The following is a 16,029-nucleotide window of genomic DNA, read 5'->3' on the forward strand; positions in this document are numbered from 1 at the left end:
ATCCATTGATACACATCAGTTATGGAAATAACTATACACAGAAATCTTTAAAAATTCATAAGAAACAAAAGTAGAGCTTTCACATCAGACTTTTAGGGTTCAGCTTTTACTTGCTTTCCTCTAAAAAATAAAAATTGACAAAAAGGGTGAGCTGTTTAATGAGCATATAATATATACATATTTTATCCTTAATTATATAATTGTTAGTTATTTTTATTTGTTATTTTTAATTAATTAAATTATTTTGTTGAATAGGAAATTAATTTGAGATTATGGATAAAAAGAGTATGAAGAAATTTAATTTAAGAAGTAATAAAAATTAAATTGAAAGACAAAAATATAGTTTAGAATTAATGGAAGTCAAGAAGATCAAAATCAAAGGTCAATTTCTTCAAATAACGAACGGTAGGCATGCATTTAGAAAACAAAGATTTGGTGATGGCAATTGCATGTGCATGGCATTATATATTATGGAAAGCAATTTAAAAGGGCCCGTGACTTGGCTTTCAAAAGCGGAAAGAAATTGATGGACTATGGTGTTGACAAGTAATGGCGGCATTAATTAAAAAGTTTGATTTTAGAATTGAAAAAGGATTGGAGTTAGAATCCAAATTGGATTCGGCCAATAAAACATACAGATTTGGCCAATAATTGCACGGTCATCAGGCATTATTATATAAAGCCAGAGACGGGACAAAGACAGAAAAAAACAAAAAAAGAGGAGCATTCGGCTAAGAGAGAATAAGCAGCAGTTCAATTTTTATGGCTGGTTTTATTTATTTTGTTGCTCCCAATCTAAATATGTCTAGTTAATTTTTTTATATTGAGGTTAAGGATGAAATCCTATTTAATAAAATAATAATTATTTTTTATTTAACTAATTCCATACATATGTTCTTTAATGTTTATGGTTCTTGTTTCACACAATAGTTGGATGTTATTATTTGACTAAATCTATATTTGGATCTATAAAGTCTATATATGACCATCTTTGATTTTGTGTCTTTCATTAAATTGTTTACACAGAGTGCTTAGGAAAACTTTAACTTTTTGTTATTCAATATATTTACATGAGATACTTAGATATCATACTATTAAGCAAAAAAAAGAACCTACACAATATTAATTTTAATTAGGCTTAATTGTTATATTCATGAGATAACATAGATTGATTTCGAGTTGTCACTCTAAAATTAGAGATTAATTAACAATTTGATAATTATTAATTGAATAGTGGTGGATTTTGAAATCTTGGTAATTTTTGTCTTATTGAATTCTTCTTTACTTTAATTGTTTTCTTAGTTTAATTTCTCTTAAAACTCAAATTGCTCAACTAGGTTATGATTAATATTAATTTTAGATTTAAATTAGACTTTTCAATTTATAACAATCTCTGTGGGTTCAACCTCATTACCACTATTCTATTTTTAGACTCATACACTTGCGAATATATTAAAATTTTGCACAACACTGTCATACTCAGTAAGTATAAACATGCATAACAAACATGATGGTATCTTTGCTCAATATTTTCAAACACTCAATTTAACCTTAAGTTAAAAAATAAACACATGAATCTTTGTATAGAAGTTTGTTGAGCATTATTTTGATTAAAATAAATTCAAACTAACTAGTTCGAACTAAGTTCAAATTCAGAAAACATTCATCATACCAAAACAAATAAAAAAATATATAACATGTCAAAACAAATCAAAACAGATATCATATCATGACTTGTCATTTAGGGGCTGATGTTAAATAGTGTCACCTACACCCACAATGATCCAGCATAAATCTAATCATATAACTTGTGCAACAGAACAAAATTTCACTACTAAAAGTCACCCGTTTCTCCTAGTGACCCGGTCAGAACAGAACATATCGTGTTAGAAATAACTAACGACATTAAGCTAAAACATTTTCATAAAATACAAATATTGTACAAATTTTATTGTACTCGCAAGCGTACGAATCTATTGTATAATAGATTTTGTGGTAACGAGTGTCGATCCCACAAAGAGGTAAATTTTATTATGCATAGGGTTAATTTTCTAAGTGTATATGTGAGTTGGTTGGAAGTGAATTTTTTTTTTTTTTTGGGTTGATGGGAAAGCAGCCAAGTTACAACCCTTACTCCAATACCTATAATCATAGATAGAGAGACCATCACAAATTTTCATGGTCTCAAGGATTCCAACAAAATGGAACAACAGCTCCAACTCCACTAATGCAACCAATTCATCAAGCTCCTCAAGTCACTCAATCATCATTCGAACCATACAATCAGAATCAGACTACTCACAGCCAAAACCATGAGAAGAGGCATTCCAGAAATTCTAAAAATTTGACCTATCGTCACCACAAAATCTATTTTACAATAGATTTGTATGCTTAAGAGTACAATAAAATTTGCGCAACATAACTGGTGTCTTAAGTTCCTTAAATAGAGAAGTTAAAGACAACTACCATAGAGAAGTAAGAACAATTTTAAAGACGTAAACAATAAGCACATGTTCCTTAAATTAAAACTACATATAACCTACCCTTTGTTAACAGATATGCTTAGGTATTACAGAACTTTTTAATCTATGAAAGAAATACATTTTTTTTTAAAACAAATATATTTTGACTTGCTTGAGTCATACTTCTTAACTTATATGGGTTTGGTACTTTGGTTTCAGTACCTTCTTTTTCAAGTACGAATTGTATTACTTTTTTCTTATTTTTTTATGATGAAAAGAATTGTATTACTTAACAGGAGTAGATTTTTCTTTCCAATTTTAATTAGGTGTAGATTTTCTTCTTTTTCTCTATAAAATTTCTCTTTTTGTTTATTTGCTCTTTATGACCATCATTACTTAAGCCAATGGCCTTTAAAGACATTGTCCAAAGAAGATATCTGCTAGCCATCAAAAGCTCAAACTTGCTACTGCCTTACACTACTGCCATTATTAGTAGAGTTCACACACTCAAATCAAGCTCCTTCAAATACGATCTTCTCAATCAGTTGTGTTCTTTGAGCCCGTTTGCGAGTGTGGTGACGCTACTAAAGTGTTTGGTAACATTTATAGGTGGATTTTTGCAAATCAGCAGATTTTTTTTCCCAGCTGTAGGTTAAATTACTAAATTAGCCTTACATATTATTCAATTTTAATTTTATCCTCCTCATTTTTAAACTTCATTTCATATGGATTTCTTTTGTGAAACAAACCCTAAATGCCCATTTTAATTAACACGATTCTGACTGTAGTAGTTCTTGATGCGATTCCGACACCGATAATTCTCATCGACGCGGTTCCGACACCGGCCACTCTCATACACCTCTGTCAGTGGTGCGTTTTCCTTTACTCGTTGTTCGTTTTTTAGTGCCCTTTTCTCTATTGCATGCAATTTTTCATTTTCTTCCTTTTTGTTCATAATTTATTAGGGCTTTTGTTTAGAATAAATTGATGGGTGATGGGTCATGCGTGATTTATTTCCTTGTAACCATTGTTTTTATTGTAGTTTTTATTTTTTTAATTGCTTTTTGTAGACGCGCATAGCCCCTGTTTGATGAAATTCCCCTAAAAAAATCCATCTCAAACTTATTTGAGCAGAGTTCATGCCCTAATATTTTAACAAGTTTCAATTTCGTTTATATTTACCTGTGGAATTTGTAATATATAGTATACACTTATGAGTGGTATAGGTTGTTTTTCTTAAAGTTTGAGTTTATGATATCTATTATCTGGGTTGTGTTCATTTGCCTCAAATCCTGTAAAGTTTGAGTTTATGATAACTTGTTCTAGTTTGTCTTTTTTTTTAATTTTTTTAATATCGAATTATTTTTCCTTCCACCATCCATAACAAGATTCTAGTAATTTTCTCAACTTCTATATTCTTATTTTTCATGTATTGTTGTTTGACAAAGAAATTTTTTTTTCTAAGTTTAAGTGTATGAAATTATGTCTAGTAGCTCAACTAGTAAGGCTACCTGGAACCCCCAGACTTTAGATGTATTTTGTGACTTATGCATTAAAGAGGTGGATGCCGGACATCGTCCTGGGCTCATTTAACTTCCCATGGATATGAAAATTTGATTAAGGAGTTCACTAAAGAAACTGGATCAGATTACAACAGAACTCAAATGAAAAATAAATGAGATTCTCTTAGAACTGATTGGAAATTGTGGAAGAATTTGATTGGCAAGGAAACTGGTTTAGGGTGGAATCATAGGTTGAGGACAGTTGATGCAAGTGAGGAATGGTGGGAAAAGAAACTAAAGGAAAATCCGCAATTCAGTAGATTTCAGAAAAATGGTATTGATCCAGAGTCGGAGAAAAAATTAAATTTAATGTTCATGAACACTGTGGCTACGGGTGAGCATGTTTGGGTTCCCTCATCGGGTTTTCCTTTAGAGAGTAATGATGCATCTGAATCTCTTCGTGTTGAGAGTACTGCTGACTCTGATGAGTATATTGTGTCTGATGATAGTAAGGTAAGCAAAGGTAAAAGAGTGGTTGTAAAAGGGAACAAAGTAGGAGGTGCTGCAAAACTATCAAGGCAGCTTGATCGTCTCATTGATGCAGTAGAGAAGAGAAACACAACTCCAACTCTCAAAATGATACAAGTGAGAAAGATATTTATAAAGCATTGGAAGTGGTTGCTTCTTTACCAAACATTGAGGCTGGGAGTGAAGTGTGGTTATTTGCTAGTCAGTTGTTTATGGACAAAGTGAAAAGAGATTTATTTAATGAGATAGAAGGTCCAAATGTCAAATTGAAATGGCTTAATTATGAGAAAAATACAAAGTGAAAATGTATTGTATTTAGATTATGAAACAATATTTTGTAGATTATGTTTATGAATGAATATGTAACTTTTTATTTTTTCACTGATTACACTTTATATTATATTTACAATGTGTATGAATTGTTGCTATTGATTTATTTGTGCAAATTTCATTAATTATGCAAATTTTTCTAAAAGATATTCTTGATTATAAAATATATCCATTGTTCTTACCATGAGGCTTATTTATGAAAATTTTTCTAGACTATTTGCTTGAGGAAAAATAAAAGCTTCTTCTTTCACACACACACACACACAATTCTTTTAGTATCCATAAAATAGCATTGAAATGATTATTAATATATCTTCCAAAATTATGTCTTAACTTTCCAGCAAGCTCTGGCTTTTAGCGTATAATCTCCTTCACAAAATCTACATGCCCAAGCATACATAATTAATGGATTCTGTTGAAGCAATTCTAACGAGGTAGGCATAATCCCTTTTAATGCTGCTTCGTAAAGCATACTTTTCATTATTTCCATATCATGTGCTATTGATTTTTGTTTACTGTATGGGAAATTTTGCTTGCATAAATTAAAGACCAGCAGCTTGACATTCACACATGGAGATCCTGTTGAAGCAATTAAAAGAATAATCCATTTTATTCTTAATTATTTTATTTTTCTTTCTGAAACTAGTATTCCACTCAATTCTAAAACTGGATAACTTCTGATACAGCTATCATAACATAATAGGTCGTGGTATTACTGGACATTGAATTTATAACATAAAGAATAATCTATTTTATTACTAAACATTGAATTTATTATTGGACGTTGAATTTATGTCATAATATAATCAGTGGCGGATTTAGAAAAATAATTTACCGGGGGCTAAATTAGATAATAGTAAAATATAAAAAAATAAAATTTTGAATATATAAAATATTTGCTAATACATTTATAATTAGTCTCTACGCATTTTTATATTTTAAAAATGTTATGTAATAGACTCATTATCAATATTATTAAATTTATTATTTCTTATATAAACAACCAAACTATCACTTATCTCATCCGATTCCAAAGATGATTCTTCATGAGTTTTATTGCTGAAAACATTCGTTCTACTAGTATTATATAAACTGGAAGAATTAACCATATTTTTAAGAATAGAAAATATTTTAGGTGGTGCGCTATCAATATTTTTAATTAAAATATAGGTTTTTATATTTCTTAAAAGTCAAAGTTTAAATTTTATGAGGGTTTATATTTTATAGTGATTATTTTAATAAATTTAATGGGGATTAATTAGAAAATTAAAATATTTTTCTCTTTTATTTTTTAAATTTTTTTTTGCCAGTTGGGGCTTGTCATGTGCTGCATCTGTCCCTGAATATAATAGCTGTCATAACATAATAGGTTGGGAATGATGGAATGTACTTTTGGGGTTTGGAAGAATACATGGAAGATTTTACGAAATTGTTCAACTATAAGCACTCTTCCTTGAGAAGTGTTATTAAGCGTACTTTTAGGGTTTGGAGGAATACATGGAAAATTTTATAAAATATGCCAAGCTATCCATTCAAGAAGCAGGTGAAAATAGTTATTGCTACATGGCCTTACATAATTATATCAGAAAATATTCACAAAATCATGATCATTTTGATGAAATAACAGATGAGCCAAGTCATAGTATTAGTGAAAGTTATGAAACAATTGATAATACAACTCAAGATATAATAATCTTGAGAGATGGCATTGCGGCAAGTTTAATGGAGGCACAACAATAGGAATATTTATACGATTTTTTTAATTAATTACATTTTAATTTGATTATGTTTTATTGTATGAATTTGTAAAATTTAAAGGTTGATTTGTAAAATTTATTGGTATGCAATGTCAAATGCATGAAATTAATTTTCTATAATTTATTTAAGGGAAACGTTGTGACTACTGTATTTTCAAGGTATTTTATTCTATTGTTGAACACTATGAGACAATCAAAATTTATTAATTTTTATTGATTAAATTTAATGTTTAGGCTATTAGTCTAAGAAATTTCACAATAAAATAAAAAGATTGTGTAATTTTCAAGGTATGTTATTATCACATTTTAATTTTAATTTGTACAGTAATAAATTGTAATTTTATGTCAATATAATAATTGGAAGTATGAAAAATAATTTGATTTGTTAACAATTAAAAATAATGTTATTTAAAATTAATTATTACAAATATTCATCCACTCTGCTGCTATTAAAATTTATCAAACACCATTAGCAGCTGCAGCTTAAAAGCTACAGCATTTTTACCAAACACCATCAGCAGCTGCAGGTTAAAAGCTACAGCACCTTTACCAAACACCATCAGCTTCCACTCCACAGCTATAGCTTTTATTCTACAGCAGCTGCAACTTAAAAACTACGGCACCTCATTCCCAAACATAACATTTCTCTTCCACCGCTCTGCTTCATAATCCACTAGTTTTAGGCTTCAACTGATCCATAGAGACTCCCCGGAATCTCCTTTGTATCCTGGAAACCTCAATCTCCATGACAAAGTTCAGAATTACATCAAAATTTCCAAAGCAAGAGCCTAGTATTTACTCTCAACAGAAACTTACCATAGTACTACAATGGAACCCAACAAGATGAGTCCGGATGTTTACTCTTAATCATACTTATATGTTGAAACTTGGAATTGGAGATCCTGTCAAAAGTCTCTGGTTTCTTCTGGATACCGTGGCTGGTCTTACTTGGACTCAATGTCAACCTTGCAAGTCTTGCTATGAGCAAACGATCCGATTTACAACTCAAGAAGTTTCAAGTCTTATAAAAAGCTACCTTGCTATGATGCTTCTTGTAAGTCTCCATTCCATTGCTTTGAAGGGGACTGCTTCTATGGTATCACATATGGCGATGTTTATGAAACCAAAGAAGTTGACTCTTTGGATACTTCCACCTTGTTGCCGCCTGATGAACCCTCACCAGTATCTGTTCAAAACATAAGGTTCGGTTGCTCACTTGAATCTAAAGATTTTGTTTCCATTCAGAAGAAAATCATTGCTGGGATTATGGGACTGAATTGGGATTCGACTTCTTTCATGGTGCAACTCGGCAGGCTTGTGCCAGACCGCTTCTCTTGTTGCCTTGTTCAACCTGATAAGTCTTTCCACAGCCGTCTGGAGTTCGGAGACCAAATGTATGACAAGAAGTAATCAACTTCAAACAATGCCATTTGTGAAGCATCCGAATTCATATGCATATGGTCTGAATTTATTGGACATCAGCATTGCTGGAAAAAGTTTGAATCTGCCACCAAATAGCTTCACAATCAAACTTAATGGACAGAGAGGTTGCATAAATGACTGTGGATCTGTGCTAACTGTCATCGAGTGTGAGGTTTATGCAGTCCTGACGGCAGAATTTATAGATTATTTTTCTCAACATGACATTGAGAAATTATTTACCTGCAGAAAATGTGGGGTTACTTGTTTTAACCTGCCAGCGCGTTTTAACTCGTTTCCTTCAATGACATACCATTTTCAAGGAGCTGACCTCGTAGTGGAACCAGAAAATGTGTTCATTTTTAATCACCAAGACTCGTTTTTTTTTTTTTTTGGCCCAGCATTCACACCTAGGAAAGGGAAGACGATATTGGGAGCACGGCATCAACATAATACTCAGTTCGTTTATGATCTTGATACATTTTGAACTCTATTTTGCTCCTGAAAATTGTGCTTAAAATAGAGGTTGATTTGCTCGAACAGTCTCCAACTTGTCTTCGTAAGTCCAAGAATATGATAAATACACGGCCATGATCAGTTTATACTAGATGGCTGCATTCTTGATATTTTTAGCCTAAACATCTACTTTGTATCCCATTGCACACTAATGAGACTCGAATCCAGACCTGCCCCTTAAAATGGAAGCTGGTTAATTTCATTTAAACTCATGCCCGGGAAATGGTTCATTGAAAGAAGCACTAAAGGAGAAACAAACAATCTAAATCTAATCACTTAGTGTCGTGATTCTTCTCAAATCAATTATTTCGAAGACACACTGAACATTCCACTTGTAGCAATGAAGTATCAAGAATGGAAACACCGTCACTATAAAGTTTCACAATTCCACATTAAGCTGAAGCTTCTGAAAGCAAAATCGGTGCGGACATTACTGAAACGAGTTCATTGCTTTGCTGCTACTTATTCAAGTAAAGTGGGAGTCATCTATGCACCAATTGGACTCAAAAGTTGGCAACTGAAGCAGAAACACTGGACCCGACCCCAATTAAATGCAATGTGACAAAAAAAAAGTTATCAAAATTGCACACTATTTAAATGCTACAACAGATACTGCATAGCACAGTATGGCTTCCTGGTGCCGGTGCCGGTGCCAAAGAGATGCCATTGATGGATTTAACAGGAACAGACCAATTATTTAGCTACAGAATCAACATTTTATTATAACAGTAGTGCTTCTGTAGCATGTAACATAAGACAAGAACGAGACTATCAAGTCACCCATCTCAAAAATGATTAGAAAAGCATTTACGCTTTAAAAGTCATCAACGTTTTTTCACCGTCCGATGATGCATCTGCAGATGCGGACGGTGGACCGGACACTTCTTAAAATCACCTACGGTTAACAACACTAGGGAATTTGTGCCGCGGAGCACAGCTGACACTTTCTCTGTAGTGTCGTTGTCAGAATCAGCGGCGCAGATTAGAAAAAATAGATAGGTTTCTGCCTTTTAATTAAAGATGTTATCATATTGATACTTCCATAATGGCTCGTATACTTTAATATTTAAGCTGACTGGCTACTCTCTCTTTTTTTTTTTTTTTTGAATAAGCTACTCTCTTTATTCATTGTTAATTTATTATTATTATTCTTATTCTTTAAAGTTCATTCTTAATTCTAGACAAATTTATATGTATGTGAGTACGCATATATTATTGGTCATAATTATTAAACTTTGTTCATAGGCGTTTTCTTTTTTAGCACAGAAACAATAATAATTTCCTAAAGCTCACTCACACAAAGCCGAGCCAACAAAATGAGTCTAAATCTAAAGCTATCACAGCCGACAAGGATTCTTCAAAGTCTAAAAATTTCTCACAGAAAAAGACAGCATACATTTTTCTTGTGTATGTGCGTATATAGTATTAATAAAATATCTTGAATTATAAAATGTCTGTCTTAAAATCAAAAAGAAAATTATTAAAAATATTCCAAATCTAAAGACTAAAGCCCCACTTTCTTTTTCACACACACAGAGCACACCAACAGCTCCTCCTAGCTTCCACTCTACTCACTCTTCTCTGTCATTCTCTCTCAAAAAGCTCCCTTTTTTCTCTCTCTAGTTGCAGAATTAATTCAGATACAGTTAGAAAGTTGCAATCTTTACCAGTTTGTTGTGTGTAAAAATTATAGAATCATGAGGGGGCCATTGGGAGCAGTGATAGGGAGGTATCCATCAAGTGATGGGAGTGTGCCAATTGATGGTGGGATCATTAAGCACAACAGGAAATGTAGAGATGTTGCATTTCTTGTTATTTTTATTGCATTTTGGGTTGCCATGATTGTTAACTCTAGCTTTGGATTTAACCAAGGAAACCCACTGAGGTAAAACAAAAATGTAAATTTTCACATTTACCTACTTCACAAACTTGTTCATTTCCCATATGGGCTGCTTTTGTTTTGGTAAAGCTTGATTGGTTTTATGGTACGTTTTTAGTTTCTATAAATTGGGTTTCTTTTCTGGTATTCATATTATTTATGGGTCTCCCTTTTTTCCCATTATTTTTTTCTGCAATTTTTATTTGTCAAACACTCTATGTTACTCATTTTTATGTATTTAACTTGTTGTACTTGTGTTGCTTAAGCTTTATTTAGTATTGCAATTGGGTTTGCATCTTTGTTTTAGTTTCATTTTACACTTTGGCTGCTGGAAAATAAAAAGAAAGAAATGGACAGCTTATGATAGAATAAGAGTGCAATGAGGACCTTAAAATATTGTTAGTTATATGTTATGTTTGCAAATTAGACGTGTACTCTCTCACTAGCAAATATGCATAAGGATGATCTCACTGACAACCTTGTAAATCGGGTTCCTTTTCTGGCGTCCATATATGTGATGTGTCTCCCCTATTTTTCTCATTATTGCCAAATTATTTTTTCTTTTTATCTAGTCTCTGGTATTTTTTTTTTATGTATGTCTTGTTCTGGTTGTGTTTCTCAAGCTTTATTTATTCTCACAATTGGGTTAGCATCTTTGTTCTAGTTTCCTTTTTCAGTTTGCTATCTGAAACATTAGAGGGAAAGAAATGAAACAACTTATGATATAATAAGGATTGCAATGAGGACCTTAAATGATTGTTTTAGCATGTTATGATTGCAAGTTAGATGGAGTCCTCCTTCACTAGCAATTATAAATAATATAAATAAAGACCAATATCGCTGAGAACATAACTGGCTAACAATCACAAGAGCATTGTTGTTAGGTGATGATATTTTGTCAATCAGGTATTAACTATCTCATCGTGACTCCATTTTGGTGTCGAATTCATCAGATTCACCTGTACACCAAAATCCATGAACTTCTGAATACCATTAAAAATATAGCCTTTCTCTCTGTTATTTGGTTATGAATGCGCAATGGAATTGGGTCGCCGTTGTTCAAATGTATGCAGCAGCTGTGCTTTTGGTTTATTTATGAATTTTTTGTACTTTTACATTCACATATACCCTTCTTCCTTGCTCTCAGTTTTTCTACATTGTCTTGGTGTTCCTTTTTAGTTTACTTTCATCCACTTTTTTCACTCTTTATAATTTTTTATGCTATGACTTACCAGGCTTACTTATGGGCTGGACTACAAAGGTAATGTATGCGGTGACAGGCATGCAGGTCTTCGTGAACTGGAGCTCAGATATTGGTTGAATCCTAATCAGGTTTATCAAAGTGGTTTGAAAGGCAGCCAATTCAAGTTGGCAAATGCCCGGAGTATATGTTTGTTGGATTGTCCTATCCCAGCAGAGGACTCGCTAAATTGGGTCTGTGATTATCCAGAGGGTGAAATTCGTCTCTCAATGGATGACTGGATTGATAGGAATTATGATTATTTTGAATTCCTTACACCAGAAATGCGAAACAGCTCTCTTCAACTTCAAGGTCCTTGTTATCCTGTCGTATTTCCAAGTGTAAATGGTAAGTGAACTTACTGTAGTTCCCCTGTCATTAAATTATTTAATGTTTGGTTTTGTTTAACTTATTAATGTGTACATTCATATTATTTGATCTTCATCCCACTTTTGTGCTTATGTGAATACTTCACATTATAATGATATTTATATAATTCTTCCCAGTTTACTGGAGCTGCCAATTCATAGCTCGTGCATCAAATATGTCTTTGAAGCATTGGCAACAGATGGGTGGAGTGACTATCAACGAGGACCTTCTGATTGATAAGTCAATTCACAGGACCATCAATTCTCGGTCAGCTGTCTTAAAGGTTCACGACTTTTTTCTTTTGTTTCTACTTGTGGAATTGTCACGAGAAATATATGAGTTCCTCTTTTTGTTATTAACTATCTACTCTGTACTTTGTCCTGCACTGGCAATGCTCATTTTGAATATTCTAAATTAACATTCATCGAATATGTGTTATTGCAGAGGTATATGGCTGATATTGGAAAATCATGGCCTGTATTGATTGTTTGTGGAGGACTCTTGCCACTGTTTTTGTCAGTGATTTGGCTACTGATGATTCGGCATTTTGTGGTTGCCATGCCATGGATAACAGTTGCTCTCTTTAATGTTCTGATAATATCAGTTACAATGTTTTGCTACATAAAAGGTATGGAGTAAATCTTTCACCGTTTCTCCTTGGCTGTTGATCTGAAATTTTAGTTTTTACGTTATCAAGATTATGCTTGATATATGCAAGCAATCTTCATACATATAATTAGTTGAGCTGCACTCCACTCCATATTGCAATCACTCTCTTTAATGTTCTGATAATATCAGTTACAATGTTTTGCTACATAAAAGGTATGAAGTATATTTTTCACCATTTCTCCATGGCTGTTGAGTTGAAATTTTAGTTTTTATGTTACCAAGATTATGCTTGATAAATGTAAGCAATCTTCATACATATAATGAGTTGAGCTGCACTCCACTCCATAGTCCAATCAATCTGGAACCTGTCTGTTCTGCTAACAGTTTGAGACTTCTGAAATCGTACTGTTATATGGATAATATTTTTTATGGGTTTTGACCTCTATCAGCAGACCGTTACTCCTTGACTTTGCCTTTCTAAAAATTTTTAGGGAATTAAACTTTTTTGTTAATACTCCTTTAATCCTGTAACAGTGGCACAAGAAGCTCCCAGGAATCTGTCATTAGAATTATTGACTATTTGCAAAATCTTTTGTAGGTGCTTCAGCTACCTTATCTGATACCATTCATCCCTCTCAATGTACATTTACTTCTGGTCTTGGTCATTCCCTAGGGCTGAGAGTTTGAGGTTTCAGTAGTGATAGAGATATTTCAAATCTCTGGTTTCTTTATGCTTATTTTTAACTCTTAATATATTGAATTATGGTATTGGATTCTTCACATGATTTTCTTATTTATAGTGAGGATAATCTTCAATGATACTCGTTACTGAATTTATTTTGTCTACAATGTTTTTAGTTGGATGGATTGGGAATGATGCCATCTCTCCTATCATCGGTGCACATGATCCATACTATCATGTATATGGACGGGTAGGTTTCATCACTTACTGAGTTCTCTATATTTGGGAGCTCTTTAGTCTTTATACCCATCTGATGCTGATTACATACTTAATGTGTATTTCAGGAGATAAACCATCTTCGTGCTGTCACTATTCTTATGACCTTTGTAATGATTGTTGCCATCCTTACATCAATTGCCATCATCCGCCGCATCATAATGGCAACATCTGTCCTCAAGGCAAGTACTATGTCTTGATTATTATACCCTAAAATAACGGAGAAATTATAGTGTTTGCACTGTCTGTCTTCGAACTTAATCTATGAGACTTTGCAGTTTAACCAGTTAGACAATGATAAGTTTAATTAATGGGTATTTATAGAAGTTTGGGTTTTAAAATATACAAGTATATTCTTGAAGGGGGATTGGCTTTTTCCTGACAATAGAACTAAAGATAATTTCAAGAGGGTACTGATATTGCCACTCATACGACAGAGCATAAAAGGGAAATCTCTGTTAAACTTTATGTTTCCCAGACAAGACCACCAACCGTAATTTTACATGGCATATTAGTCAAGAATTGGGCCTTTGTTATGTTTGGGCACCGAATTGTCTCTCTTTCTTGCAATGGTCTTTTGATTTAGCGGTCTTACATTTAAATATTTATGCAGGTTGCTGCAAAGATTGTAGGAGAAGTTCAAGCTCTCATGATATTTCCTATCATACCATATATTATGCTTGCAATTTTTTACATGTTCTGGATTTCGGCTGCTCTTCATTTATTCAGCTCTGGTCAGATAATCCAAAACAATTGCAATTCCAACTGCTGTGCATATGATCTCGGCTTAAAACGGGTGAACTGTGATCATTGCTGTGGCTATCGCATCCGCTATACTCCTCATATCGCAGTTGCTATCTTCTTCCACCTATTTGGCTGTTACTGGGCTACACAATTTTTCATTGCAGCCTCGTCAACTGTGATTGCAGGGTCTGTTGCTTCCTATTATTGGGCTCGTGGTGAAACATCGGTAAGTTTTGGAATCTGTAGATTTACTTTTCAAGTTATGTGCTATTTTTCTTATTAAAAAAGTAGTTTGTGCATGTTTTCCTTCTGTAATTTTTCTATATCTTCATGCAGCCAGAGATTCCATTACTTCCAGTTGTTTCCTCTATGAAACGCCTTGTACGATACAGTCTTGGTTCTGTGGCTCTTGGCTCCCTGATTGTATCTTTTGTGGAATCAGTCCGATTCATACTTGAGTCAATTCGTCGCAAGATGAAAGTTTTTGGTACTACACCGGATAGTTGGTATGGGAAGGCGGCATTTTACTCTTCCCAGGGTATTTTGAGGTGTATTGAGTGGACAGTCAAATCTGTGAACCGCAATGCCTATATAATGGTAATCTTGGAAGATGTAGTTGGAAGTAGAATTATGGTTATCTGGTTGTGTTTGTTATCATTCGAGTTTGTTACTGATGGTTTCCTGACTGTTTGATTGTGATTCTTGTAGATTGCTATTACGGGAAAAAGCTTCTGTCGAGCTTCTTCTATTGCAACAGAGTTGATCATCAATAACATACTTCGTATAGGGAGGGTGAATGTGATTGGAGATGTTATTCTATTTCTTGGAAAATTGTGTGTCAGCCTCTCAAGTGCTGTATTCGCTTTCCTCATGCTGGATACCCACAAATACAGATCTGCTCATAATAAGATATCCTCTCCGCTCTTTCCCGTGTTGGTATGTTTCCTGTGATTCAATTATAAATGAGATAATTCTTATTTAAATTGTTTTCCATATGCCAATGAGCTTAAACATCTACAACCAGAATTAACTATTGAGCCTATATGTTACCTCATGGCATGAATGTTTGAAGGGGTCAAATTTGCTTGGTTGCTAACTGGACCCATTGGAGCAGTAGAATTTTGCTTAAATGCAAGAGTTGAATGTTGTTCAGATTATATAACATAATTTCCTTTCCCTGTCAAACTTATGAATATGCAAGAAGGTATTCAAAAGAGAGTCGTTGAAGAAAACTTGGTCTAGATTTATATGCTACTGAAACTTATACTAACAGCTTAACTATGCCTGTTTTAATATTGTTAATGCAGGTTTGCTGGTTCCTTGGTTATGTTGTTGCCTCTCTCTTCTTTGCAGTGGTGGAGATGTCAATTGATACCATCATCCTTTCATTCTGCCAGGACTCAGAAGAGCACCAAGGGACTGCTCAATATGCACCTCCACTTCTCATGGAAACCCTCAACGACCAAAATGAAATGCAGAGACTAACCCAATGACATTGAAAAATTGTATTGTATAATTTTCCCTTTATTGCATATGCTTAATAGAATTCTAGAAATCCTATTATATTAATCGAAATCAGTTGCGTTTTCATCATTGTTGTTGCTTGCACCCTCCTCTTTTCCTTTTCCTGCTTAACCGTATAGTTTTCCATGTATTTCTTCAATGGCTTCAGCTATGTCCTCATCCAAAGACTGATGACTCAGCTTCTGATTCATG

The 16,029-nt window shown here is 33.3% G+C and overlaps 1 protein-coding gene across 1 annotated transcript; it reads left to right on the plus strand.

Moving 5' to 3' along the window:
- The first annotated feature begins 10,013 nt into the window (after positions 1–10,013).
- LOC102619733 (choline transporter protein 1) lies at positions 10,014–15,906 on the plus strand. Its single transcript, XM_006464672.4, has 10 exons — positions 10,014–10,399; positions 11,629–11,981; positions 12,140–12,285; positions 12,447–12,630; positions 13,470–13,543; positions 13,638–13,751; positions 14,183–14,539; positions 14,650–14,910; positions 15,022–15,249; positions 15,621–15,906. The coding sequence occupies exons 1-10, from the start codon at positions 10,212–10,214 to the stop codon at positions 15,804–15,806; spliced, it is 2,091 nt and encodes a 696-aa protein (XP_006464735.1). The 5' UTR covers positions 10,014–10,211; the 3' UTR covers positions 15,807–15,906.
- Positions 15,907–16,029: the final 123 nt, after the last annotated feature.

Source organism: Citrus sinensis, chromosome 9 (genome assembly GCF_022201045.2).
Source record: "Citrus sinensis cultivar Valencia sweet orange chromosome 9, DVS_A1.0, whole genome shotgun sequence".
Classification (NCBI taxonomy): Eukaryota; Viridiplantae; Streptophyta; class Magnoliopsida; order Sapindales; family Rutaceae; genus Citrus; species Citrus sinensis.

Coding starts and splice junctions, on each gene's coding strand:
- LOC102619733 (XM_006464672.4), top strand. CDS start 10,212: ATGAGGGGGCCATTGGGAGCAGTGATAGGGAGGTATCCATCAAGTGAT. Junction 14,540..14,649: donor GGGCTCGTGGTGAAACATCG/GTAAGTTTTGGA, acceptor ATCTTCATGCAG/CCAGAGATTCCATTACTTCC. Junction 15,250..15,620: donor CTCCGCTCTTTCCCGTGTTG/GTATGTTTCCTG, acceptor TTGTTAATGCAG/GTTTGCTGGTTCCTTGGTTA.